This window comes from Arvicanthis niloticus, chromosome 4, assembly GCF_011762505.2.
Source record: "Arvicanthis niloticus isolate mArvNil1 chromosome 4, mArvNil1.pat.X, whole genome shotgun sequence".
Lineage (NCBI taxonomy): Eukaryota > Metazoa > Chordata > Mammalia > Rodentia > Muridae > Arvicanthis > Arvicanthis niloticus.
Genome location: NC_047661.1, coordinates 18,035,339 through 18,057,342, shown reverse-complemented (window position 1 = coordinate 18,057,342; position 22,004 = coordinate 18,035,339). Strand labels below are relative to the sequence as shown.

The window sequence follows — 22,004 nt, the reverse complement described above, 5'->3', positions numbered from 1 at the left end:
GTAATTTTTAATGGAGCCCAAGAAAATTCCTGTAATTCAAATCAAAGCTTCCAGTGGGGACACGCCCAGAGCCTCAGAGAGAGTTCTAAGGATCCATTGTCATGGTCAGGCCACCACACTGCGCGCACATCCCTGTCCCACTGTGGCCATTTCCACCCCTTCCGACCTTCCACTTCACACTGAGGCAGAAAAGCTCTCCTTGCTGGACTCAAGGCTGAAAATGGTTCAAAAAAGAAAGCAGGAGAGCAGACCCAGATACTTCATGCATGGCTATAATGATAGGCCTCGTTACTATTTCACATCAGCTTTAATGGGAATAAAAGAAAGTAAAAACTGTGTTTAGTAGTGGTTACATCCTTGCTGTGAGGACAGAGTGATTGCAGGACCCCCAGGAGCAGCCCACACCCCTGGTTTGAATGATCAGCTTATAAACAAAGTCACTATTCCCATTAAAGAAGCATCAAGAACTAGCACTGAGAAAGAGGATGAATAGGTCTCTAACTCCTGGATGCCAGGAAGGAGCTGGAGCCACAGCCAGCCAGCCCGGTGAGGAGCTGCAGGACCCACCCTCAGGGGCCACACAGTGGAGTCCACTGTTTCTAAAGGAATTCATCATTTAACCCAAACAATTCAGTCTTTACTCCAAACTAATGCTAAGACGAATCACAACACTTCCAAAGGTGCAACCCCTGAGACAGGTCATTACCACAATCTCCGCAAGGCATCGATCAATACTAAGAGTTAGTAATTTGTTCTGAGGTCATTTCATAAAAGTAACATTTCCCATCTTCCACGTCCGCTTTCTCCTACAGTGCCTCTGTCGTTAGGATTCTTCACTGCTCGGGTGTAGAAACTGCTTTGAAAAATTCTCCAGCTCACTTTCAAGTTGAACAGCTTTATTTCTAATTAAAAGACAATGAACAAACATCAACTCAATTATCCTAATAGTCTATGAGAAAAGTACATTCTACCCAAACTTAGAAACGGCCCCTAAGCAGCTGCAGCCCCTTAATGAAACTCACTCAGGACTGTAGTCATGTGTGCCCTGCCATGTTCACAGTGAACTTGACCTCAAGGTCAAGAGCCATGGACTTCAATATCAAAACAGCCTAGCGTATGGCTTAAGTGGGAGTCACACCTTAGGTCACAGTCACAACTACCTTAGGAACTGCCTTAAGTAACGCGTAAAGTATAAAGTTCTTTGTGGCACGCAAAGCTGGTAAGGATCACCTCAGAATCATACTTGATGAAACTGAACTGTCTATGAGAGGAAGCCCTGACTAAACTGCCAGCCACTTATCTATGTACCATATTTTCATACCATTCCAGGGCATATACTTGCAGAGAATGGAATCTATTTGGAGAGAAGAAGGGGTTTTTCATTTTGTTTGGTATTTTGCTGTCTCTGAACATGTGACTGAGGTCACAGGAGTGGAAGCCATGAAAGCCAGGAAAGTATAGAAGTACAGAAGCCAGGAAAGCCCTCGACTACGCGGCAACCTTCCTGAAACATGGGCAGAAGGGCTGGGCCAAGCTGGTCATTATGATTCCCAGCAGTCAGGCCTCGGTGCCCTGGATAAACAGACACCACTGTGACTGCACTGTGCACACACAGAGCGCACTTGCACACGTGGCTCACAGCCTCCTGCTGTTCTAAGCTGGAAGCCTGCTTGCCGTGGACTGCTCTCCGTAGTTTTACAGTGGACGAAGTCGCGAACAGGTGAGAGCTGTGCTGCAGCATACACTCAGGGAGGCTAACATTAACAGGAGTAGCATGTGGACACAAACACCTTCATTCCAATAACGTATGCCCCAAAATTCAGGACACGAGGCCAGCCCTACAACCTGCACACTGCCAAAGCTGCTCTCCAGTGTAGAGCTACATGCAGCGCGTGCCCTGAGTCAGCAGTGCTGCTAAGATGGTGTTTAACAATATGCCACGACATGGACGCGAGGCAAGCTCTCAGAGTTAGGAACATGAAGAAAAGCACTGCCAACTTAGGCCTGACAGCGACACTGCCAGCCCTGTATCCCAGAGGATCCATAACACATCGCAGCAGAGCAGAGCTCTTTCATCAGGACACCTTCACGGCTTCACATGCAAGTGTCCTCAGGCCTCCATTTGTTTGAGTCAGGTCTTGTGGTCTAGGCTGACCCTTGCTATGTCCCTGAAGATGACTTTGAACCTACTCCTTCTAGATACCTCATTAGTACAGAGAACTCTGTATTCACTGCTAAATGACCAGGGGTCATGTTCTTTATGTGGGGAGCTGTGGTCATGTGTTCCAGGCCAGAAATCTGGTTGGGAGTAGGTGAAACACCATCCTCAGGTGGGGTGCTGGGGCTTCTGAACCCACTTGACCTTACCAAGTGTCCTGCCCCATAACCCTGAACTTGCTATGTCCCTGAGGAGACTTTGAACCTACTCTTGTCTCCTAGGTGCTAGGCACCCAGGTGTAGCTACAATGCCCAACTGTCATTTTTAATTAGTGAACTTCTGTTCTACAAGAGAACTATCCTAGCCTAACAGAGAGTAAAAGTCCTATAAATCCCTTTTAATTCAAATGAACTCTCCTGCTACACCAAGCATAAGGAATTAAACATGGACAGTCATTTTCTTTTAGACTTATCTTTCCTTTCTAAGTGTGTTGCCTGCATGCGTGTACACGTACCACTTGCATGCCTTGTGTTGACTAAAGCCAGAAGAGGGCACCGAGTCTCTTGAAATGAGTTACAGGTGGCTGCTGAGTGCCCTTTGCTGTATAGGGGTTTACCTTAAGCCAGGCAGTGGTGGCACAAATCTTTTGTCCCAGCACTTGGGAGGCAGAGGCAGGCAGATCTCTGAGTTCGAGGCCAGCCTGGTCTACAGAGTGAGGTCCAGGACAGCCAGGGCTACACAGAGAAACCCTGTCTCAAAAAACAACAACAACAAAAAAAACCAACAAAAGGTTTACCTTAAGAGCTTTGAGTTGTTTTGTATTTTCTCCAGTTGGTCTATCTCTTTGGATAAACTAGCAATGTCTTCTTCCAGATGTTTCTGAGTAACATCAACTTGTTGGCACAGTCGAGCAAAAGTGGTGGCCATTTCTCTAAAAGAAAAAAAAAACATGAATGTTTCCTAAACAAACACATATTAAGGAGAAAAACTTTGTTTTGTTTGTTTTATGAGACGGGATTTCTTGGTGTAGCCCTGGCTGTCCTGGAACTCAGACCAGGCTGTCCTCAAGCTCAGAGATCTGCCCAGCCTCTAGAGTGCTGAGATTAAAGGCACGGGCCACTATGCCCAGCTAAAGAGAAAAACTTTAATAGCTAAGCATAAGTGCAGCATGGCACCTATACGTGGCCTCAAGACAACACGCTCACAAAACTGTGCTACTGCTGCCAGAAGGCCTTGAATACAAATGGAGTGTGACCTCGCAGGAGACAAATCGTTAAAATACTAGAACAAGCCAGGGTGGTGGTGGTGGCGGCGGCGGCGGCGCACGCCTTTAATCCCAGCACTTGGGAGGCAGAGGCAGGAGGATTTCTGAGTTCGAGGCCAGCCTGGTCTACAGAATGAGTTTCAGGACAGCCAGGGCTACACAGAGAAACCCTGTCTCGAAAAACAAAAAACAAAAACAAAAACAAACTAGAACAAAATAGGCAGCACCCTACAAGACGGATGTGCAGACGAGGACTTTCTGAACAGAGCTACATTAGCTCAGGCCCACAACTGACAAACAGAACCTTGTAAAACCAAAAAGTCTCTACACAGCAAAGGAATGAAGACACCCCTAGGGCGGGGCAGAGTTTTTGAGAGCTGTGAATCTGACAGGACTAATATCCAGAACTTAGAAAGAACCAAAGATAACAAAGATTCAAGAAAACAAACTGCCCAATTAAAAAATACTTTGGATCTGAACATAGTCCTCAAAAGAAGAAAAATGGTTAAGAAATATCTCAAAAATACTCTGTATTCTTAGCAATCCAATTAGAACAACTCTGAGGTTTCATCTTGTTAAGGCTTAGGTGACTTTACCTACATAGCCTACCATTTTGTGCTGTTACTAATATCATAAGGAAACTGTCTCATAAACCTGTTGCTATGATGTTCTGTACTTTTGTGTTCTTGGAAACAACCAAATCACAACAGAAGTCAGTCAGAACTGCTTTGTTTGGTTAGCCACGGTAAACTTGGACCTGAACCAACTACCCACCAGCATCGCCTGCTATATTTGAGCTTCTATGATTTCTTGCCTTTATAAGCTGCCCCTGGGATGCACCCCAACATAAGAAAGATCTGTACCAATATAAGAAGCTATCTGGAGAAGACTTCCATTTTGAGTAGGAGTGGAGTGAAGTTCCCAAGACCTCCTTGGGAAATGACATCCTGCTCAGTAGAAAGAGATGTGTGCATGGGTAAGTGACATCCTGGTTGGCAAGATAAGACATGAATGTTAGACAAGCCCCCACCACAGTTGAATATCCCAACAAATGGGAACAGGATAAGTATAAAATAAAGACATGCTCCTAAGGAAATCTCCTATCCCTAAATCCCGATTGGCACAGATATTTGTGGATTTTAGGCTTAAAAGTACAATAGGATCTTAACTCAATGTCACATTCAGCTCCCAGTTTTGTCTTGGGTCCTGACTGATCAGTCTTGGGTGTGGCGTTCAATAAGCCATGCCTATGTGATAGAGATCGTTGTTTAAGTGGTTTGTGTGATAATTCCCAGATCCCAGCAATCTTGCCTCAGCCAGAATAGTTGTGATCAAGAAAACAACCGAACACAAACGCTGGTGAGGATGTCGTAAAAGAAAACCTCATCTACTGTTGGCAGGACTGCAAACTGGTGCAGCCACCATGGAACTCAGTGTGAAGAATCCCCAAAAGCTAAAAGTACATCTGCCTACCGTATGACCCATCTGTGCCACTGCTCAGCAAATGCCCAATGGCTTCCCCTTCCCCTCCATAGACCCTTGCTCAGCCATCACAGTCTTTAGCACTCTATCCACATAGTGAGAAATGGAACACACAAATGTCCTTCAGCTGATGAACAGATATAAAAGTGTAGCACATGCACACACGCATACACACACACACACACACACACACACACACACACACACACGGTTTAAATGGTCACCACTTTGGGTGGCCGTACTCCCCACAAGAGTCAAGAGTGTCTAGCAAAAATCCCAGTGCCATGCATGGAAAACCTTCCTGTTAAGGATTTGGTTTAATGCTTGCATTATGGGTTCCCAAAACTGCACAAGAATTTGGCATGTGAGGTGCTGAGGGTCCCTGCCCTCAGCTGGTTCTGATTGTCAAACTTGCCGATGGCCAATGGCTGGGCAGGGAGACAGAGGTGGGACTTTAGATTTCCTGGGCAAGGGAACCCAGGGAAGAAGACAGATTTAGAACTGCCATGCCAGGGAAGTAGAAAGATCAGGCCTGAGAAGTGCAGGACAGAGAGACAGCCAACATAATATAATAATTCAGGAATATCTCAGAGGGGAGAGTGTGCTAGTCACATGGAGGTTTGGGAGTGGCTCTGCCATTGAGCTGCTTAGGGCATATTAAAAATAAGGCTGTGTGTGTGTGTCTTTCACTTGCAGCAGTAGCAAAGTATCGAGGAATTCACACTGCTACCAGGCTAGTAGAACGGATTAATGTACTACAGCAACATCTCCCCTTGAGTTGCTAGGTAGGGGAAGTCCACGAGATTTCTCAGAACTACATAGGTTACTGCCATTGCCCTTGGTTGCTTCCCAGAACTTGAAGGTAAAACCCTATTGCTGAAGACAGCACACATCAGACGTAAGACTTGGTGACACTGTTTAGAAGTGACATGCAGGAAGCACAAGCTCTATTGACATCCAAAGGAGCCAAGCACACTGCCTAGGGAGAAGGGCAGTTGACTTTGCCGTTGGGCTTTAAAGCCTGAGGGCCACAACAGTGACCCGCCCATCAAGATAGCCTCAGTGCTGCAGCAGAGGCACTTCGTGTTTTGACCTCGTGTCTCAAACAGTTCTACCAGCTAATTTCCTGTCTCCTGCCTAAATAATTCCATATACTACAACATTAGGAGTGATTGGTCTCAGAGCAAACTTACCAATGACATCACTCCTGAAACTCCCAGTCATCCAGACTCTAATCTCTGCGTGCTGCCGGCCCTGGCCTAGGAAGTCCAATCCCTCAGATCCACACTGCCCACACTGGAATTTCTTTCTGCATAGTCGTGAACACACTGCTTTTCTCCACAGTCTGCTTAGTGTGCATGTTCAAACCTCAGATGCCAGCTGCTCCCATGAAGCCTTTACTAAGGGCTGCTCTCTGGGCTTTACCTGTGGGTCCTGCCTGGCCCCACTTTCCCATCCCTTATGTGTCATTTGCTTTGTCCTCTTCAGGCTGAGAGCCTCTGGGGCTCTTTAACTCTGCTTCAAGTGCATGTAAATACACAAACAATACTGCACCTTAGTTTAAAGGGAATTCAATACATTTTTGTAAATACATGTTACAAAAGCAGAAACTGGAGGCTTGGAGAGATGGCTCTGTAGTTAAGAGTACTTGTTGCTCTTGCAGAGGACATGGGTTTGGGTCCTGGCACCCACACAGTAGCTCACAGCCATCTGTACCTCCAGTTTCACGGCATCTGATGTGCTCTTTTGACCTCTAAGGAAACTAGGCACACATGTGCATAGAAATGTCAGAACACAGTCCAAGAACAAAGTCAGATGAGGAGAATTCTTGAGTTCTTATGAGAAAACTCCAAGGAAACAAGACAAGAGTCTGCGGCCTCAGTTTCTTGTTCTTACAACTGGCTATTGCTATTTGTGTATATGCCTCAATGGAAAGCTCATTTTTGCCATGGACAGCTTGTTGACCACGTGTAGCTTGCCCTCATGATTGTACACGTTACTCATGAGATACTTCTTAACCCTCAGAGGACAAAGTGCCCGATGCTCTGAATAAAGCTGGCTGTTTCATGAGGTGTTAATTCACCTCACTGGCTCCACTCTGCCAGGCCCCACTTCTTACTTCTGGAGCAGTAAACAGACACATATGCCTTCAAACCAATAAGACAAATCTGAAAAACAATTTTATGGCAGGTATGGGAGCCTTTACCTTTAATCTCAGCACTCAGGAAGCAGAGGCAGGAAGATCTCTGAATTCATGGCCAGCCTGGTCTATATAGTGAACTCAAGGTCAGCCAGAGCTACACAGTGAGATATTACTCAACAACTTAAAAAAGGAGAAGAGGAGAAACTGGGTGAACCTAGAACTGTAAGAAAGTTCTCTTGAAATCTAAAAGCAAGTACTGTTACACACTTAAAGTTTAGGCTATAACAGTAAAAAGCACATTCTATTCATCATAAAACCATCAAGACAAAGTGGACTAAGGAGGCTGAGGCACAATGACTACCATGAGTTAGAGGCCACCCTGGGCTACATGAGACCCTGCCTTAATGAAACAAAACCATCAGGTATCCGTCCATAATTGAGCCCCTTAATAAATTCTAAAAATTCAATCTTCATGATGAAGGAACCACAAGCATCCTAAAAGGGACAGAACTTAGGTCTGCTGAAGAACTATTTGCTAAAAGACTTTATGCCTTCTAAGGGGCTCCAATTTACCAAATTCCAAATGTTCAAACTTAATCTACCAGGGAACGAGAGGAGTGGAAACAGGTGCGCTCTTTCCGCCGTGGCGGTCTTATGTCCGTGTCCATGAGCTGGAAAGAGCCTGCTGTCAGATGAAGCTCCACTTACTGCTGTACTTGGTGGCTGCAGTTTGCACTTGTGAAGCTCACGATCATCTGCAGTTTTTCGGTCGCGTAGTTTACAAACTGCTGCTTAAACGCCCTCTCTTTCGCACGGGTCGTCCACGTCAGCCTTTCGTAAAGGTACAAAGCTCCATACATACTTAAGGAGACGGAGATGAGTTTCCACCCCACTGTTTTCCAGATCTGAAAGATAAAGTCACGGCTCACCACGAGGAGGAAACACACTGTGAGGGCACAACTGTGAAAGGCATTGTGACTCCTGGCTCATCTTCTAAAAAGGTATGTACCTTCCTCACAATGAAATCTTGTGGAAAAAAATTATATCAGGATGGGCTTTCATAGCTTGCCACATTTGATAGGCTAAACCAAGTTCCCTCTTGCTCTTTATAAAGATTTTAGTTTTATTTTTCATGTGTCCAAGTGTTCTGCTTGCATCCGTGCATGTGTGCCAGGTGGCTGTGTGTGCCAGGAGGCTGTGTGTGCCAGGTGGCTGTGGTGGCTAGGAGAGGGCATCAGAACCTCTGGAACTACAATTACAAATGGCTGAGCTGCCAAGTGGGTTCTGGGAACCAAACAGGGTCCTCTGGAAGACCATCCAGTATTCTTAACCATCTCTCCAGTCCCAACTTGATAGTACCTCAAAACAAACAAACAAAAAAAAAAGGTTAACGTAGTTTGAGTGTTTCAAACATTAAAAAAGCACAAATGTGCTGTCAACAAACAAAATACTGAACATAACTTACTAATAATCTTTAGTATTTAAGACACCTTCCACCTGTATTCTGAGACACCCACACAGGACATCCTGTTTGGTATCAAGGATCAAACTCAGCCTCACAAAAGAAAGGCAAGCACCCTACCAGCTTGGATTATAACACAATCCTTCACTGGATCTTTCTTGTTTTGCCAATATATAAATACCACTTATTGTGTGCTATGGTGAGAAGATAGGTCTTTTTCTTAAAAGCCAGATAAGGCTAGGAATGTAACTCAGTGTTACAGTGCCTACTTGACATGTGTAAGACTCTGGATACTGCTCTAAAGAAAAAACAAGCAGCAAACAGAAACCAACTGGACAGCTGATAGGACTTTCATCCTCAAATTACAGGTTGAGGTATGGGTAGGAAGGTAGGAGTGAGTGAGTGTGTGTGTGTGTGTGTGTGTGTGTGTGTGAAGATAAGTTACAGCTGTAAAATTTTAGTCACCACTTTAACCCACAGATTTTCAGATCCTGAGATATGATCATGACTTTATTAAAAGTACTGTTTCTTACCACGCCACCAACAACTATGATGCCCATGGAGGTTCTCGAGGTGAGGGATGCCAGCCCTGTGATCAGGGTGACCATGAGCTCTTCCTGGGCTGCATTATCCGGTGCTGCTGGATTAGAAGGAGCAGTAGGAGTTGAAGCTAAAGATCTGGGGACCTATTGACAAAAACCAAAATAGTTAAAATTTATAAAGTTGTTTGTTTTTTTAAAACTAAAGCAAACTATAAGATTCCAAATAATGAACATAACACAGATAAATGAAGAAAACACAAACACGCTGGAAGTTCTTTTTGGGGGAGTGGGGCTGGCAGGGTGAGAGAGGGCTAACTAGATCACCTAGGCTAGCCTGGAACTCACACTCCAGCCTCAGCTGTCAGACTGCTGAGATTACAAATGTGCACCTTCACAAGAATTATTTTTTATACTATGACTAATGATATAAAGAACAAATTTAACAGTAAATCAATATAAACTGGAACTTTTTTCAGGTTAACTTTTCCTATGTTTAATTATGTGTATGTGTGTATGTGTATGCATATATGCAGTACACCCCAAGCCTAGAAGTTACAGGCAACTGTGAGCTGCCTAATGCAGGTGCTCAGAACTCTGGAAAAGTAGTAAGCACTCTTAACACTGACTGGGCCATCTCTCTAGCTAACTCTATCTCCCAGGAATTAAAACCATGTTTATGAGTTGAAGAAACAGCATGGTAGCAGACTGTGTGCTCAGCACATGCAATGCCTTGGCTTGAATTTTAGCATTACAACAAGCAAACATTACATCAAAAGCATACCCATTAAAACAAGCAAAAGCAGCCGGGCAGTGGTGGCGCACGCCTTTAATCCCAGCACTTGAGAGGCAGAGGCAGGCGGATTTCTGAGTTCCAGGCCAGCCTGGTCTACAGAGTGAGTTCCAGGACAGCCAGGGCTATACAGAGAAACCCTGTCTTGAAAAAAATCAACCCCCCCAAATGCCCCCCCCAAAAAAAGGCAAAATCCCAGATATTAAACTCGAAGATGAAAACCTGAGGCAATGAGACAGCACAGTAGGTAAAAGTACTTTCAGCTACACCTGACCGTCAAAGTTTGATCCCCAGAACCCATATGGCAGAAAGAGAACCAACTATTCCAAGTTCTCCTCTGCCCTCCATACTCTTATTGTTCATGTCTGGTCTTCTCCAGGTCAAACAAGAAATCAATATAATAAAACATTAAAAAAAATAAATAAATAAAACCCTTTAGCTGGGTGTGATGACTCCTGCCTGCAAGTCTAGCACTGGAGAGGCTAAGGTAGGAGGACTGTCGTAACAAGGCCACTCTGGTCCACACAGGCCAATCTGGGTTATTCTGAGACCCTGTCTGAAAAAAAATCTACTCCCATAACAAACCAACTTTTTAAATTTCAAAGCACACCAAAGAAGATTAAAAGATAAGCCACACACTAGAAAAATATATTTGGATATCACCTACTTATGAAGTAATTTTACATGCAGAAAGAATCCCTAAAATGTAGTAGTGGCCAACTAATACAACTAAAATATTTCTCAAAACAACACAAAGGGCTTATTTAAATAAGCATAAGAAAACGTGTCCAAAGTCAGTCATTAGGAAAATGTAAAGCAAACCCACCATGAGATTCCAGTTCACACTAAGCAGGATAAGATAGACAATAAAAAGGGTTGACAAGGACACCTAGAAAACTAGTGCCGTCTTCACGGTGCTGGCTGGCAGGATGGACAGTGGCAGGTGTGACTACTTTGGAAACCCTCAGAGAGATAAAGATAAAAGCTAGGTGTAATACTCACCTGCGATCCCAATGCTCAGGAGGCTGAAACAGGACGGTTACTAAGTCTGAGGCCAGCCTGAGCTACAAAGTAAGATCCTGTCTACATACCTAAAACAGCAAGGCATGGTGGCAGAAGCCTGTAGTCCCAGCACTTGGAAGACAAAGGCAGGAAGATTACACACTGAAGGATGGGCAGAAGTGATGGAGGGAGGGATACAGGTGGGATAGAAGAACAGAGAAATTCTAATAAAAGAAAATATACCTTGTTTACTGCAAGCCTAACATGGCCTGGAGTAGCTACGCTGAGAAGCTACGCTGCACACAGACACCTACACGACAGCACGCGTGCCCTCCCAACATCTCCTAAAGTAGCTTCTATGCAGCACTATTCACAGTAGCTGCTAGCACACCAAGGCAGCTCTCCAACAGCAGACCACTGTATTAAGAAAAATGTAGTTTGAACTGGGTGGTGGGAGCACACACCTTTAATTGCAGCACTCAGGTGGCAGAAGCAGGCAGATCTGTGAGTTTGAGGCCAGCCTGGTCTACAAATTGAGTTGCAGGACAGCCAACCGAACAACCAAACAAAATAACCAGAAAGAAAAACATTTTCTGTGAGGACCACACAACAGCCTTTATTGAAGATATGGTGTAGTGTCTCAAGAACATTTAGTTTGTAAAACAGTGTGCACCCCTCAAAAATAAAGAAAAATATAGTTTATATATGCAATGGATTTTTTTAACCATAAAGAATGAAGTTATGTCTTTGGAAGAAAAATGGATAAATCCAGAGACCCATATTACATGCACAAATCTGTTTTGGAAAGACAAATACTAGGTGCCTTTTCTCCTTGGTGGGTCCTGGACACTACGGTGTGAGCTTCTCGTGTACACTGGGAACATGCAAGTAGAAGCAGAACTGCCTAGGACAAAGGGACCAATGGGAGGGCAGACTGTGAGCACAGGGTGGGCACTGAGTACTGGGGAAGGCAAGCAAGAGGCCAGGAACCTTTAAGTGAGTAGAAATGGGCAGCTGTATATAAAAATGATTTTAAAATTTGCTTAGTGGATCCCACTCGGATCTGAGACACCGGTTTCACTCTCACTGTCCCCATCGACACCAACAGTCTGATGCCTCCTGAAGTGCTACATGATCATGTCTGCAGGTTTCTTTGGCAATGCCTTTTTTGCAAAGACAGGCCGCTTGATGGTGAAGGGAAATAGACTGTATCCCATCTGCTCCAGTGCTCAGCCACCTAGAGTGGAGTGCTATAATAGTTCCATGAGGAGGAACCTCGACATCCTAAGTGGCCTAGGCCCAGACACCTGAGACTTCACAGGAAATGTTCAGAAAGCAAATCCAAATCAACAAAATTGGCTAGTGGTAAACCCAGAGATATGAACGGTGACCTGCTATAAATGGGCATGAGGAATCTTTGGAGAAAAACAAAATGTTCTGGTTTTTTTTTTAAAAAAAAAAAAAAAACAAAAAAAAACAATAGCTTTATGTTTAATTCTATGTATGTATATGAGAGAGCATGTGCACATAGTGCAGGTGCCTACAAAGGCCAGATGTTTCAGATGCCAGGAAGCTAGAGTTACAGACAGACGTGAACTACCCAGTGTGGACGCTGGAAACCAAACTCAGGTTCTGCAGAAACAGTATGAACTCTAGATCAATCACTGAGCCATTTCTTTAGCCCCAACAGAAATGCTTTAAGACTCTATTATGGTGATGATTATTTTTACAAATATTATTAATATACATGTATATGTAACCATGTGAGTGTAGGACATCTGAGTGCAGGAGCTTATGAAGGCCAGAAGACCTGTCAGATCCCCTGGAACTGGAGTTACATGTGGTTGTAAGACACCCAAGGTAGGTACTGAGAAGTCACTCAGGTTCTCTGCAAGAGTAAGAAGTGCCTTTAACTGCTGAACCATCTCAACGGTATCTGGGGTGGTTTTATACTCCATAAATTTCCTCAAAAATTAACAAAATTTAAAGCTTATTCTAATTTATTTTTTAAGAAAATACAAGTTTCTTGGGCCATAAAGATGGCACAAAGGGTAAAGGCGCTCCCTGCAAAGCCTGAAGACCTGAGTTCAAGCCCCAGAGGCCACATGGTAGAAGCAGAAAACTGACTGCTACATACAGGTCCTCTGAACTTCATGTGGCGCCTACATGCACAGGAACACGCAGGTATATGTTAACGGGCATACAGGATCAACTCAGAAGAGGCTTTGTAAGACAGACATATGCACACAAATAGGCAGATTAAAACTCCAGCTTTATAAGAGAAATTTGGATAAATAATCCAAGAGTTCTAACTGGCAGAATCAAGGTCCATACCTGAAAGATAGGCTCTGACAACCCAAGCAGCACCCTCTGTGCATTTGTGGAACCCAGGAATCGATGTACAAGGGAAGACCAGCCCAGGGAAAACCGAAACACAATGTCCTCTTGAAAATCTGAGCACAGCTTGTGGCAATTGAGATCATAGCTGAGATCAAACTTCTTGCAAGGGATTAATGTATGAAGCTTATTCTGTATACCAGCTGGAAGTAGTGGCTTCAAGTTTTCTGGAAAAAAAAGATAATTTATTCTTAACAAAGAGTAGTACATAATGTATTATGTAATATCTTGTCTTCCAAGCAATGCATCCAAATGAAAACAACCCTTTATGAATTAAGTGGGGAGAGAGGGAAAGAGGGAAGGAGGGAGGGAGGGAGGGAGGCCAGGAGGGAGGCAGGCAGCCCACACGTGATCCTATAGATGTGAGTATTACCAATGATCTCTTGCTGAGATTGAAGAATGGAGGCATTGACTTCACTGGTGCACCGATCAGCTAAATTCCTTCCCATGCCGTCTTCTATGTGCTTATTTAATTCCTGTCAGTAGTGATTGTAAATGTGCATGTTATTTTCCCATAGAAAGTAGGTAGATTTTTGATCTTTTGGGTGGGTGTTTTACACTTGCCAAGCTCATGCCTGACCACTGAGCGCCATCCCCAGTCCCTCTGCAATGTCACACGTGAGACAGTGTGCACTTATCACCAGAGCATGCGAGCTGTCACCATCTGTATACTGACTGCCAAGAAGGCACTGAAATGGCCAATTCACTAAACACACCAATAGAGAACAGAGCAAGAAAGCAGCCTCAAAATGAACGCTCAACAACTTTAACTTACACTCTTATACACTTTCAGTACACTGGGGGTAGGATGGAACTCAGAACAAAACTCATCAACCAAAACAGACAGTCGACAAATTTCATCTGTCATTGCACAAGAAACCTGAAAACATTAAAAAAAAAACCTCAGAGTTAAACATTAAAGTAATTCATAGCCAGCCAGGCTGTAAAACAAGACACCCCCTCAAATAAACAAACAAGATAAAAATTTAAAAGGATTACCAGTACTCAGAATACAAAACCAGGGGACATAGATTCAGTTGAAGTGAGAGACAGACAGCATTGAAGTGCTAACACACACTGCGACTTCCAGATATGGTGACAATGACAGTGCCTTTACCTTGTTTGCCACCTCCTCCGTGACCTCCTTGATCTTCTTCTTAACATCCAGTGTTAAAAGGTTCATCTGGTTTCGGATAAAGTCGAGTCTATCGATTTGGTCTTCCCTCTCTTCCATTGAATAAACCCTATTTTATTATGAAGAGTGATCAATATTTGGGGTATGTTAAAATCCTAAAGCAATTAATTAATTAAGCAAGGTCATTCATTTATATTTGGAATCATTAATTAGCATGACACACACACACACACACACACACACACACACACACACACAAATCCTGTATTAAAGTCTGAAAGGACTACAATTGAATTTAAATCCTTTAAGTAAATGGCTCAACAAAAATGACCTTGACTCTCCAGAATTACCTGAATCCTTCAAAAAGAAACAAGAAAACAAAAAAACAAACCCCACAAGGCTTCTTAAGTCTCCACACAGAACAATTAAAACAGGAACAATTAAAACGCCAACAACTCAGTTAGTAAGCAAGTGGAGCAAACAGTGGGAAGCCAAGGCTTTGAGTGGGCACAAAGGAGAAGGTATGGCCCACAAAGCCTACCATATCCACTATCTGACTCGGGGTGGGAGGTCTGTGCACCCCTGCACCAGGGAAAAATGAAACCTCAGAGCTTTTCAAGAAAACCAGCAGCATTTGCTTCTGGACACTGTCCTCAAATCACCTTTGTGGGTTATTTGGCTCAATGTCACATGTTATAAAAAGATGAAGTAAGTCGAGTACACTATACAGGGTGGGAAGTGTGCTCAACAAAAATACACACTTTCAAAACCTCCATTTTTAAGGCCAGTGGCAGAGAGCTTGCAAACAAACAAACAACTATGTTTAGCACGGCTTAGTGGGTGAAGCTTGTAATCCCTGTGTTTGGGAGGCTGAGGCATGAAGAGTACCAGGAGTTTTAGGCTAGACTCTCTCACAAACATTCTTCAGTTTACCTTATGTTGACTTAATCTTTGATGCTTTCTATACTTCCCTGAATTGATTAAGCTAGCTGCACTTCCATGAGGCCTGATAGCATTACATCTGTCATATCTAACAACATTTTGGTCTCTGTTTTATAAAAAAAAAAAAAAAAAAAAAAAAAAAGACATGTAACCTAAAGTGGCCTCACCCCAAACACTTCCCACCTCAGCCTCAGCAATGCTGGGATTACAGGCATGTCCCATGTCTGGAAGGTGTGATCAGTACCTTCCAAGTTTACAGAAGGGCTGTGAATTCTGAATGTAAACAGAGCATCACCTGGTTTGGAATTCTTCACATGATTCTGCTTGAAGACCATCTTCCTCTGCCATGAAGACACTCTAAAGCTACTCACATTTTAAAGTCATAATTCATCACAGCCATCCAGGGAAGGTCACATAGTAAATAATCATCTTCCAATGTTCATTAAAAACACACAAGCAGGCACAAGTAAAATCACAAAACTGGTCTTAGTGCCAAGTATCCCCATACCACTGCAAGCCTCAGCCCTGAAGGGCTGACACAATGACAGTAACCTGGGGTCATAATAAAGGAGTGCCTACCTCTTCTCTGCTGCTGCCACGTTTACTGAGTCCAGTATGTTTTTCACAGTGTCTAGTATCTGTTTAGCTCTGATAGTGTGCTGTTCAAACTTTGTTTTCACTGCTGACTGCGAGATACACTCCTGCGAGGGCCCAAGCCATAACACATTACTGCAATTCCATCCCAACACTTTCAGGAATTCAAACACAAAAACTTGCTGATTTTAACTTAAACCAAAACCCAAAGGAGAGACAAAACAAATCAAATGATGAAACACAACTTAAAACTATAAAAATTAAGCAAACTCAAAAGAAGAGCTAAGCAGCAAGTTTATAGTTTGTGCATCTTCACACAGTAATGTGCAGTGGGTTGACTATACAACAAATAATAAATAAATGAATAAATAAACAAACAAATGGCACTCTTCTCAGGGTCATAGCCGGCCTCGGGAGAATTACCCATCTGATCTCTAGTCTGTTTGTCTTGTTTTAACTATGTTTGCTTGCAATATATAATCATATAAAGACGGAGTTTAACAATTCTTTGTGGTATTTTAGAACTATTTTAAAATGACTTAGATAACATGACAAAATACCCAAGGTTACTAAACAAATATCTAAACATTACTATATGAGCAGTTCAAATTATCATTAATCACTTACGTACTTTAAAATATCTAGAGAACCACATTCAGCTATCGGAGACCATTAGACTACAGCACAGTGCACAGGCCTGAAGGCACTCAGCTTGACTGTCTCACCTGCAATGCAGCTGTAGTTAAATCAGTCAGTGTCTCCTGACAACAGTACCCTCTTCACCTTTTTCTTTTAGTGTGTTTTGTTCTAGTATGTGTGTGTGTGTGTGTGTGTGTGTGTGTGTGAGAGAGAGAGAGAGAGAGAGAGAGAGAGAGAGAGAGAGAGAGAGAGTTTATGTGTTTCTTACAGTGAAATCATCTGTATGCTACATGTTCATTGAATGTACTATTCACAACACGTATTAAGTCGTCTGTCTCTAAAAATTACCTGTGTGTCACTCAGAAAAAGCCTAATCTTTTGCTGTGTAGCTCTTTCTCCAATATTTGTTTGAGGTATGGAAAACAGAACAATTGCTTTCTTTAGGCCAAGGACATGAGAGCAATGCCTTTAGTCTACAGCTTGTAATGAAGGCCCACTCTTTCCCTGACACAGCTAACAGTGCTTTTCCTCAGGAATCTCACCTAAGCATCACTCATTCTCATTGAACTTCTACTGAAAAGCAAGTGGTCCTGTTCCTGTTCCATGAGTCTACAGCAGAGACTCTCTGGATGCATCCCCCATTAGAACCTCTAACCACTACCCAGCTGTGAGCACCTCATTTACAAGCTACTGATTTTTAAATGATTAAACTCAGCTTTGATTTTACTTTAAGTAACTGCCTGTAAATGTGCCAAACCAATTTCCAAAAATTATAACAAAAGCATGAAATAATTTTAAGAGAAAAAAATTAACACAAATGTTCCTCGATGAAGTAGATCTAGATGTCAGCAATGAAGACCCAGTGCACAGAAGACAGCACAGTGTTAGAGCCGGGCTAGACAGAGTGAAGAGGCCTCCAAGCTGCCGGGCCCAAGAGGTACTGACTCAAGTCACACAACGCTGAGCAAATGTAACAAGAAAAGATGCCCCTTCGTCAGGATCTGAAGGAGCATCCAAAGAAACTCCTAGCACACTCCTGAGTGAATACATTTTCGCTAGGAGTGCACAAGTATACATTTTGCAGTTACTTTATCAGGAACTCTGTAACTTTCCAAGAGGTTAAAAACCACTGACCAACTTCTCAATTCCATCTTGTTAGAACATCCTATAAACTTTCAAATTTAAAAACTGAGAACCAAATGATAAGCACAGATCAATTAGTTTTCTGATTTCTTAATAACATCTAAAGAAGTCAGTTTATTAATAATATACAATTACAAACACTCAAGAATGCTACTTAGTATGTTTCAAACTGAAAGTGCAAAAGAGAGGATGAACTTAACTCTTACCTTGATGTACCATACATGTAGATATGCACTATTTTTATACACACATGCACATGCAGTTTATTTGTTTAAAGAAACAGTCTCATTGTTTCCCACTAAATTGTCCAGGATAGCCCTGAGACCCTGGGTTCAGTGACTCTTCTGACTTAGCCTCCCCAGTAGCTCAGACTCCAGCCATCAACTTAGCTTTCTTCTTGTATATTAAAGGTCAAATCTCTAGGATCTCATTACCAAACACCAGGCTCAGAGTCACACCCGTGTCTCCAGTACTTTGAAAGCTATCATGGGAGGGTTATTTAGATTCAGGAGTTCAAGCCCAGCTTAACATAGAGACTTGACCCAAAATAAAAAAACAAAACACCAAGACCTGTCTTTTTAAAAAGGGAACATTAAGGCCAGCCAGGGCTACATAGGAAACCCTGTCTTAAAAGAATAAGAAGAGAAGAGAAGAAGAGAAGAGAAGCGAAGCGAAGAGAAGAGAAGAGAAGAGAAGAGAAGAGAAGAGAAGAGAAAAAAGGGGAGGAGGACATACTTCCTCCCTCACACACCAAACCCATGAAGACTAGATGATGGAGACAGGCCTGTGCCAAGACTATGTCCTCGGAGTGAGATCACTCACATGCACATTTAAAAAGTAAAACCTTTACTCCAGGTGGCTTTCAGGCCTTGTTTAACTCAATAGTCTATATGTTAAAAATAATTAGCTCCTGAATCAAATTAATACATGACAAAGATCAAACTAATTATGATGATGTAGCTAAGAGCACACACTGGTCCTGCACAGGATCCAGACTGGATTCCCAGCACGCATGTCAGGATGCTCACAAGCACCTGGAACTTCAGCTGCAGGGAGAGCTCACACCTCTGTCCTCTTTGGGCACCTGTAATAATATACCTACTCACCACCAATTAAAAATAAATCTTAAAAGAACATTAAAAGCCCACAAAGAAAACAAAGTTTCAAATATAAAGAGAAATGCATATAAAGGCAATATTGAATGATTATAACATATACACACAATCAAGAAATGAACAAAAATGAAGAAAAAACCCAAACAGAGTTTTAATAATTCCTTTACCAATAAGAAAATATTGATAATAAAAACTAGTTTAATTATTAAAAATAATAATTAAGCCAGGCGGTGGTGGCGCATGCCTTTAATCCCAGCACTTAGGAGGCAGAGGCAGGAGGACTTCTGAGTTTGAGGCCAGCCTGGTCTACAGAGTGAGTTCCAGGACAGCCAGGGCTACACAGAGAAACCCTGTCTCGAAAAACAAACAAACAAACAAAAATAATAACAATAATAATAATAATAAAAAACTAGGCCAGGCAGTGGTGACACAAGCATTTAATCCAAGAAGGTGAAAGGCAAAGGCAAGCAAATTTCTCTTAGTTCAGGGATAGCCAGGGATACACAGAGAAACCCTATCTCAAAAAACAAAATGGAAAAAACAAACAAACAAAAACCTCCCAGCAGAAGGTGATGAGAGAAGGGAGCAGGAGAGAAAGATTAAAAGTGATTAAAATATATTATGTAAAAGTATGAAACTGTCAAACAATTTTTAAATTACTTTTTAAAAACTAAAACAAAATCCCAGCACTTAGGAGGCAAACGCAGGCAAGTGTCTGTGATGTGAGGCTGCCTGGCCTGGTCTACACAATGAGTTCCAAGCCAAGTAGGGCTACATAATGAGTTCCTATTTCAAAAGAAAAAAATTATAAAAGTGAAGAGAACAAAGACAGTAAAAAATAAACTGGATACTGTTATCCACAGAATATACCCAACGCTAAATCCTCCTTAAAAGCAGGAGGAAAGGCCAACAGGACCTTAAGTTAACAAACTGATTTTAAAAAGAAATGCCTGTGCGAAAGAGGTCTGTGCTTCAGGGCACATACTGCTCTAGCAGCTGACCCAAGTTTGGTTCTCAGAAACCAAGTCAGTTGGCCATCTGTAACTACAGCTCCAAAGTATTTGACACCACCTGCTGGCCTTCAAGCCCTGACCCTCCAACACACACACACACACACACACACACACACACACACACACACTCTCTCTCTCTCTCTCTCTCTCTCTCTCTCTCTCTCTCTCTCTCTGTCTCTCTCTCTCAAAATTAATTTCAACTTCTGAGAAAAAAACTGACCATCAAGAAATTATTTGGCTGGGCAGTGGTGGCGCACGCCTTTAATCCCAGCACTTGGGAGGCAGAAGCAGGCGGATTTCTGAGTTCGAGGCCAGCCTGGTCTACAGAGTGAGTTCCAGGACAGCCAGGGCTACACAGAAAAACCCTGTCTCAAAAAAACAAAAACAAAAAACAAAAAAACAAAAAAACAAAAAAAAAAAAAAAAAAAAAAAAAAATTATTTGGTCCTTTTTCACTATGTATACAGATTAAAAAAAAAAACTTACTAATCATTCCTTTTGAAGTTTTCAAATAATTTTGAGTCTCCTTTAACTATAGGTTTTAGATTATTTTCTTTGTGGTTTTGTGAAACAAGCTCTTGTATTTAGTCTAGGTCCATCTCCAATTTCCAATCTCCTTGCCTTGCCTCCTGTATGCTGGAATTACAGGCATGTACCACCATGCCTAGCTATAACCACAGCTTTAAACAAAGCTTTCAAACTATAAACCCTGACAATTTCCATAATCTTAACTAACAGCTACTGCTCATCAACAAATTCCCCAGATGTAACATTTACATTCCCAAACAAAATCACAAATCTTAATTAAACAGTGAAAGATTTATGCGATTTAAAGTGAAACCAGAGTGCCCAATTAGAACTTTTAAAAATGAACTGCCAGGTTTCTTTTGAAAATACTTTAGATCTAGGCATGGTGGCACACACCTATAATCTCAGCCCTCGGGAGTCCATGAGAACTGTGAGTTACAGGGCAGCCTACCCTACTTACCAGCAAGAGTTCTACAACAGCCTGAGCTATACAGCAAGACTCAATCTCAAGAAAACAACAGCAGCAACAACAAAAAACAAGTCTACTAAGATGGCTTAGCATCTAAAAGTGCTTGACACACAAGCCTAACAATCCTGTGAACCCACAGTGGAAATAAAAACCAAATTCTGGAAAGTTGTCCTCTGATTGACACATACACCTGCACTCACAGATAACCAACATACATACTTACATACAGACGCGTGCGCGCGCACACACACACACACACACACACACACACACACACACACGGGTGGGGGGGGGAGAGGGAGAGAGAGAAAGAGAGGGAGAGGGAGGAAGGGAAGTCAACACTAATAAAACTAGTTTTTAAAAAGGCACTGGGGATGGAGCTCACTGTTAGAACCACTGTCTAGCACAGCACTACAAGCTATGTGTATGTGTGTGCACATGTACAGATTTAAGGATATTCCTAAATCAGACTGTACACACACTCTTAGGCTAACCTTAGGTCAATCAGATCATCATCTCTGGGAAGATCAGGAGCCTGTGGTTTTCAAGGCACCCTGCCTCAAATTCTGTCGATCAGCTAGGTTTGGGAACCAGTGCTCTACAATACAAGATCTGCGCTTTTCAGTCTCATCTCCTCTTCTAGAAGACATTTTAGGGAATCAAGATGTGTGCCATGAGCACAGGTGTAGCAGGGCAGGGTTTGACTGTTTGGTAAAAGAAAGCAGCATATACTTGGAGGGGACGGCTGGAATAGCTCTCTCTATATTCCAAACAGATGAAGTAATTGATAAGACCAGGTTCACAGATTTTTCAGCAAAAGGGGAAGAGATAATCGTCTTTGAGAGGCTAGGACTCTTGTATCCAATGGCTTGGCCTGAGAGACCCATTGATATCCAGGAGTCACTTACAAAAGCAGCTGATACTGATCCCTTCATCACCTAACAGATTTTCTTCCTCTCACAAATTAAAAGATTAGGGAATAATATGCAAATTTTTAGTTTAAAAAGTTCAGCCTGGTACAGTCTTCATTCATATCCTCTATTAAGGCAATTAGTCCTTATAGGGAATAACTGTGGACAGTTTTCTAATGCTGAAGTCTTTGTTCACTGACCAAAGGCGATAGGGAAAAAGAGAAGTAGAGTAAATGGAGCGGTGTAAGGACTTAGAATGTCAATATCCTAAGAACA

At 42.5% G+C, this 22,004-nt stretch overlaps 1 protein-coding gene across 3 annotated transcripts in view; it reads right to left on the bottom strand.

The window, feature by feature from the left end:
- Mfn1 (mitofusin 1) overlaps window positions 1-22,004 on the bottom strand; it is a 51,732-nt gene that overhangs the window by 5,650 nt on the left and 24,078 nt on the right. For 2 of the 3 annotated variants that reach the window (XM_076932251.1, XM_076932252.1), the window contains exons 10-17: window positions 15,897-16,018; window positions 14,358-14,484; window positions 14,016-14,120; window positions 13,614-13,716; window positions 13,178-13,407; window positions 9,043-9,195; window positions 7,756-7,952; window positions 2,955-3,089 (exon numbers count right to left, since the gene is read on the bottom strand). In XM_076932251.1, coding sequence (XP_076788366.1) covers window positions 2,955-3,089; window positions 7,756-7,952; window positions 9,043-9,195; window positions 13,178-13,407; window positions 13,614-13,716; window positions 14,016-14,120; window positions 14,358-14,484; window positions 15,897-16,018 — 1,172 coding nt within the window. Of the gene's footprint in view, window positions 1-256; window positions 903-2,954; window positions 3,090-7,755; window positions 7,953-9,042; window positions 9,196-13,177; window positions 13,408-13,613; window positions 13,717-14,015; window positions 14,121-14,357; window positions 14,485-15,896; window positions 16,019-22,004 lie in introns of those variants that run through there. The other variant, XM_034499428.2, reaches the window with a different exon arrangement.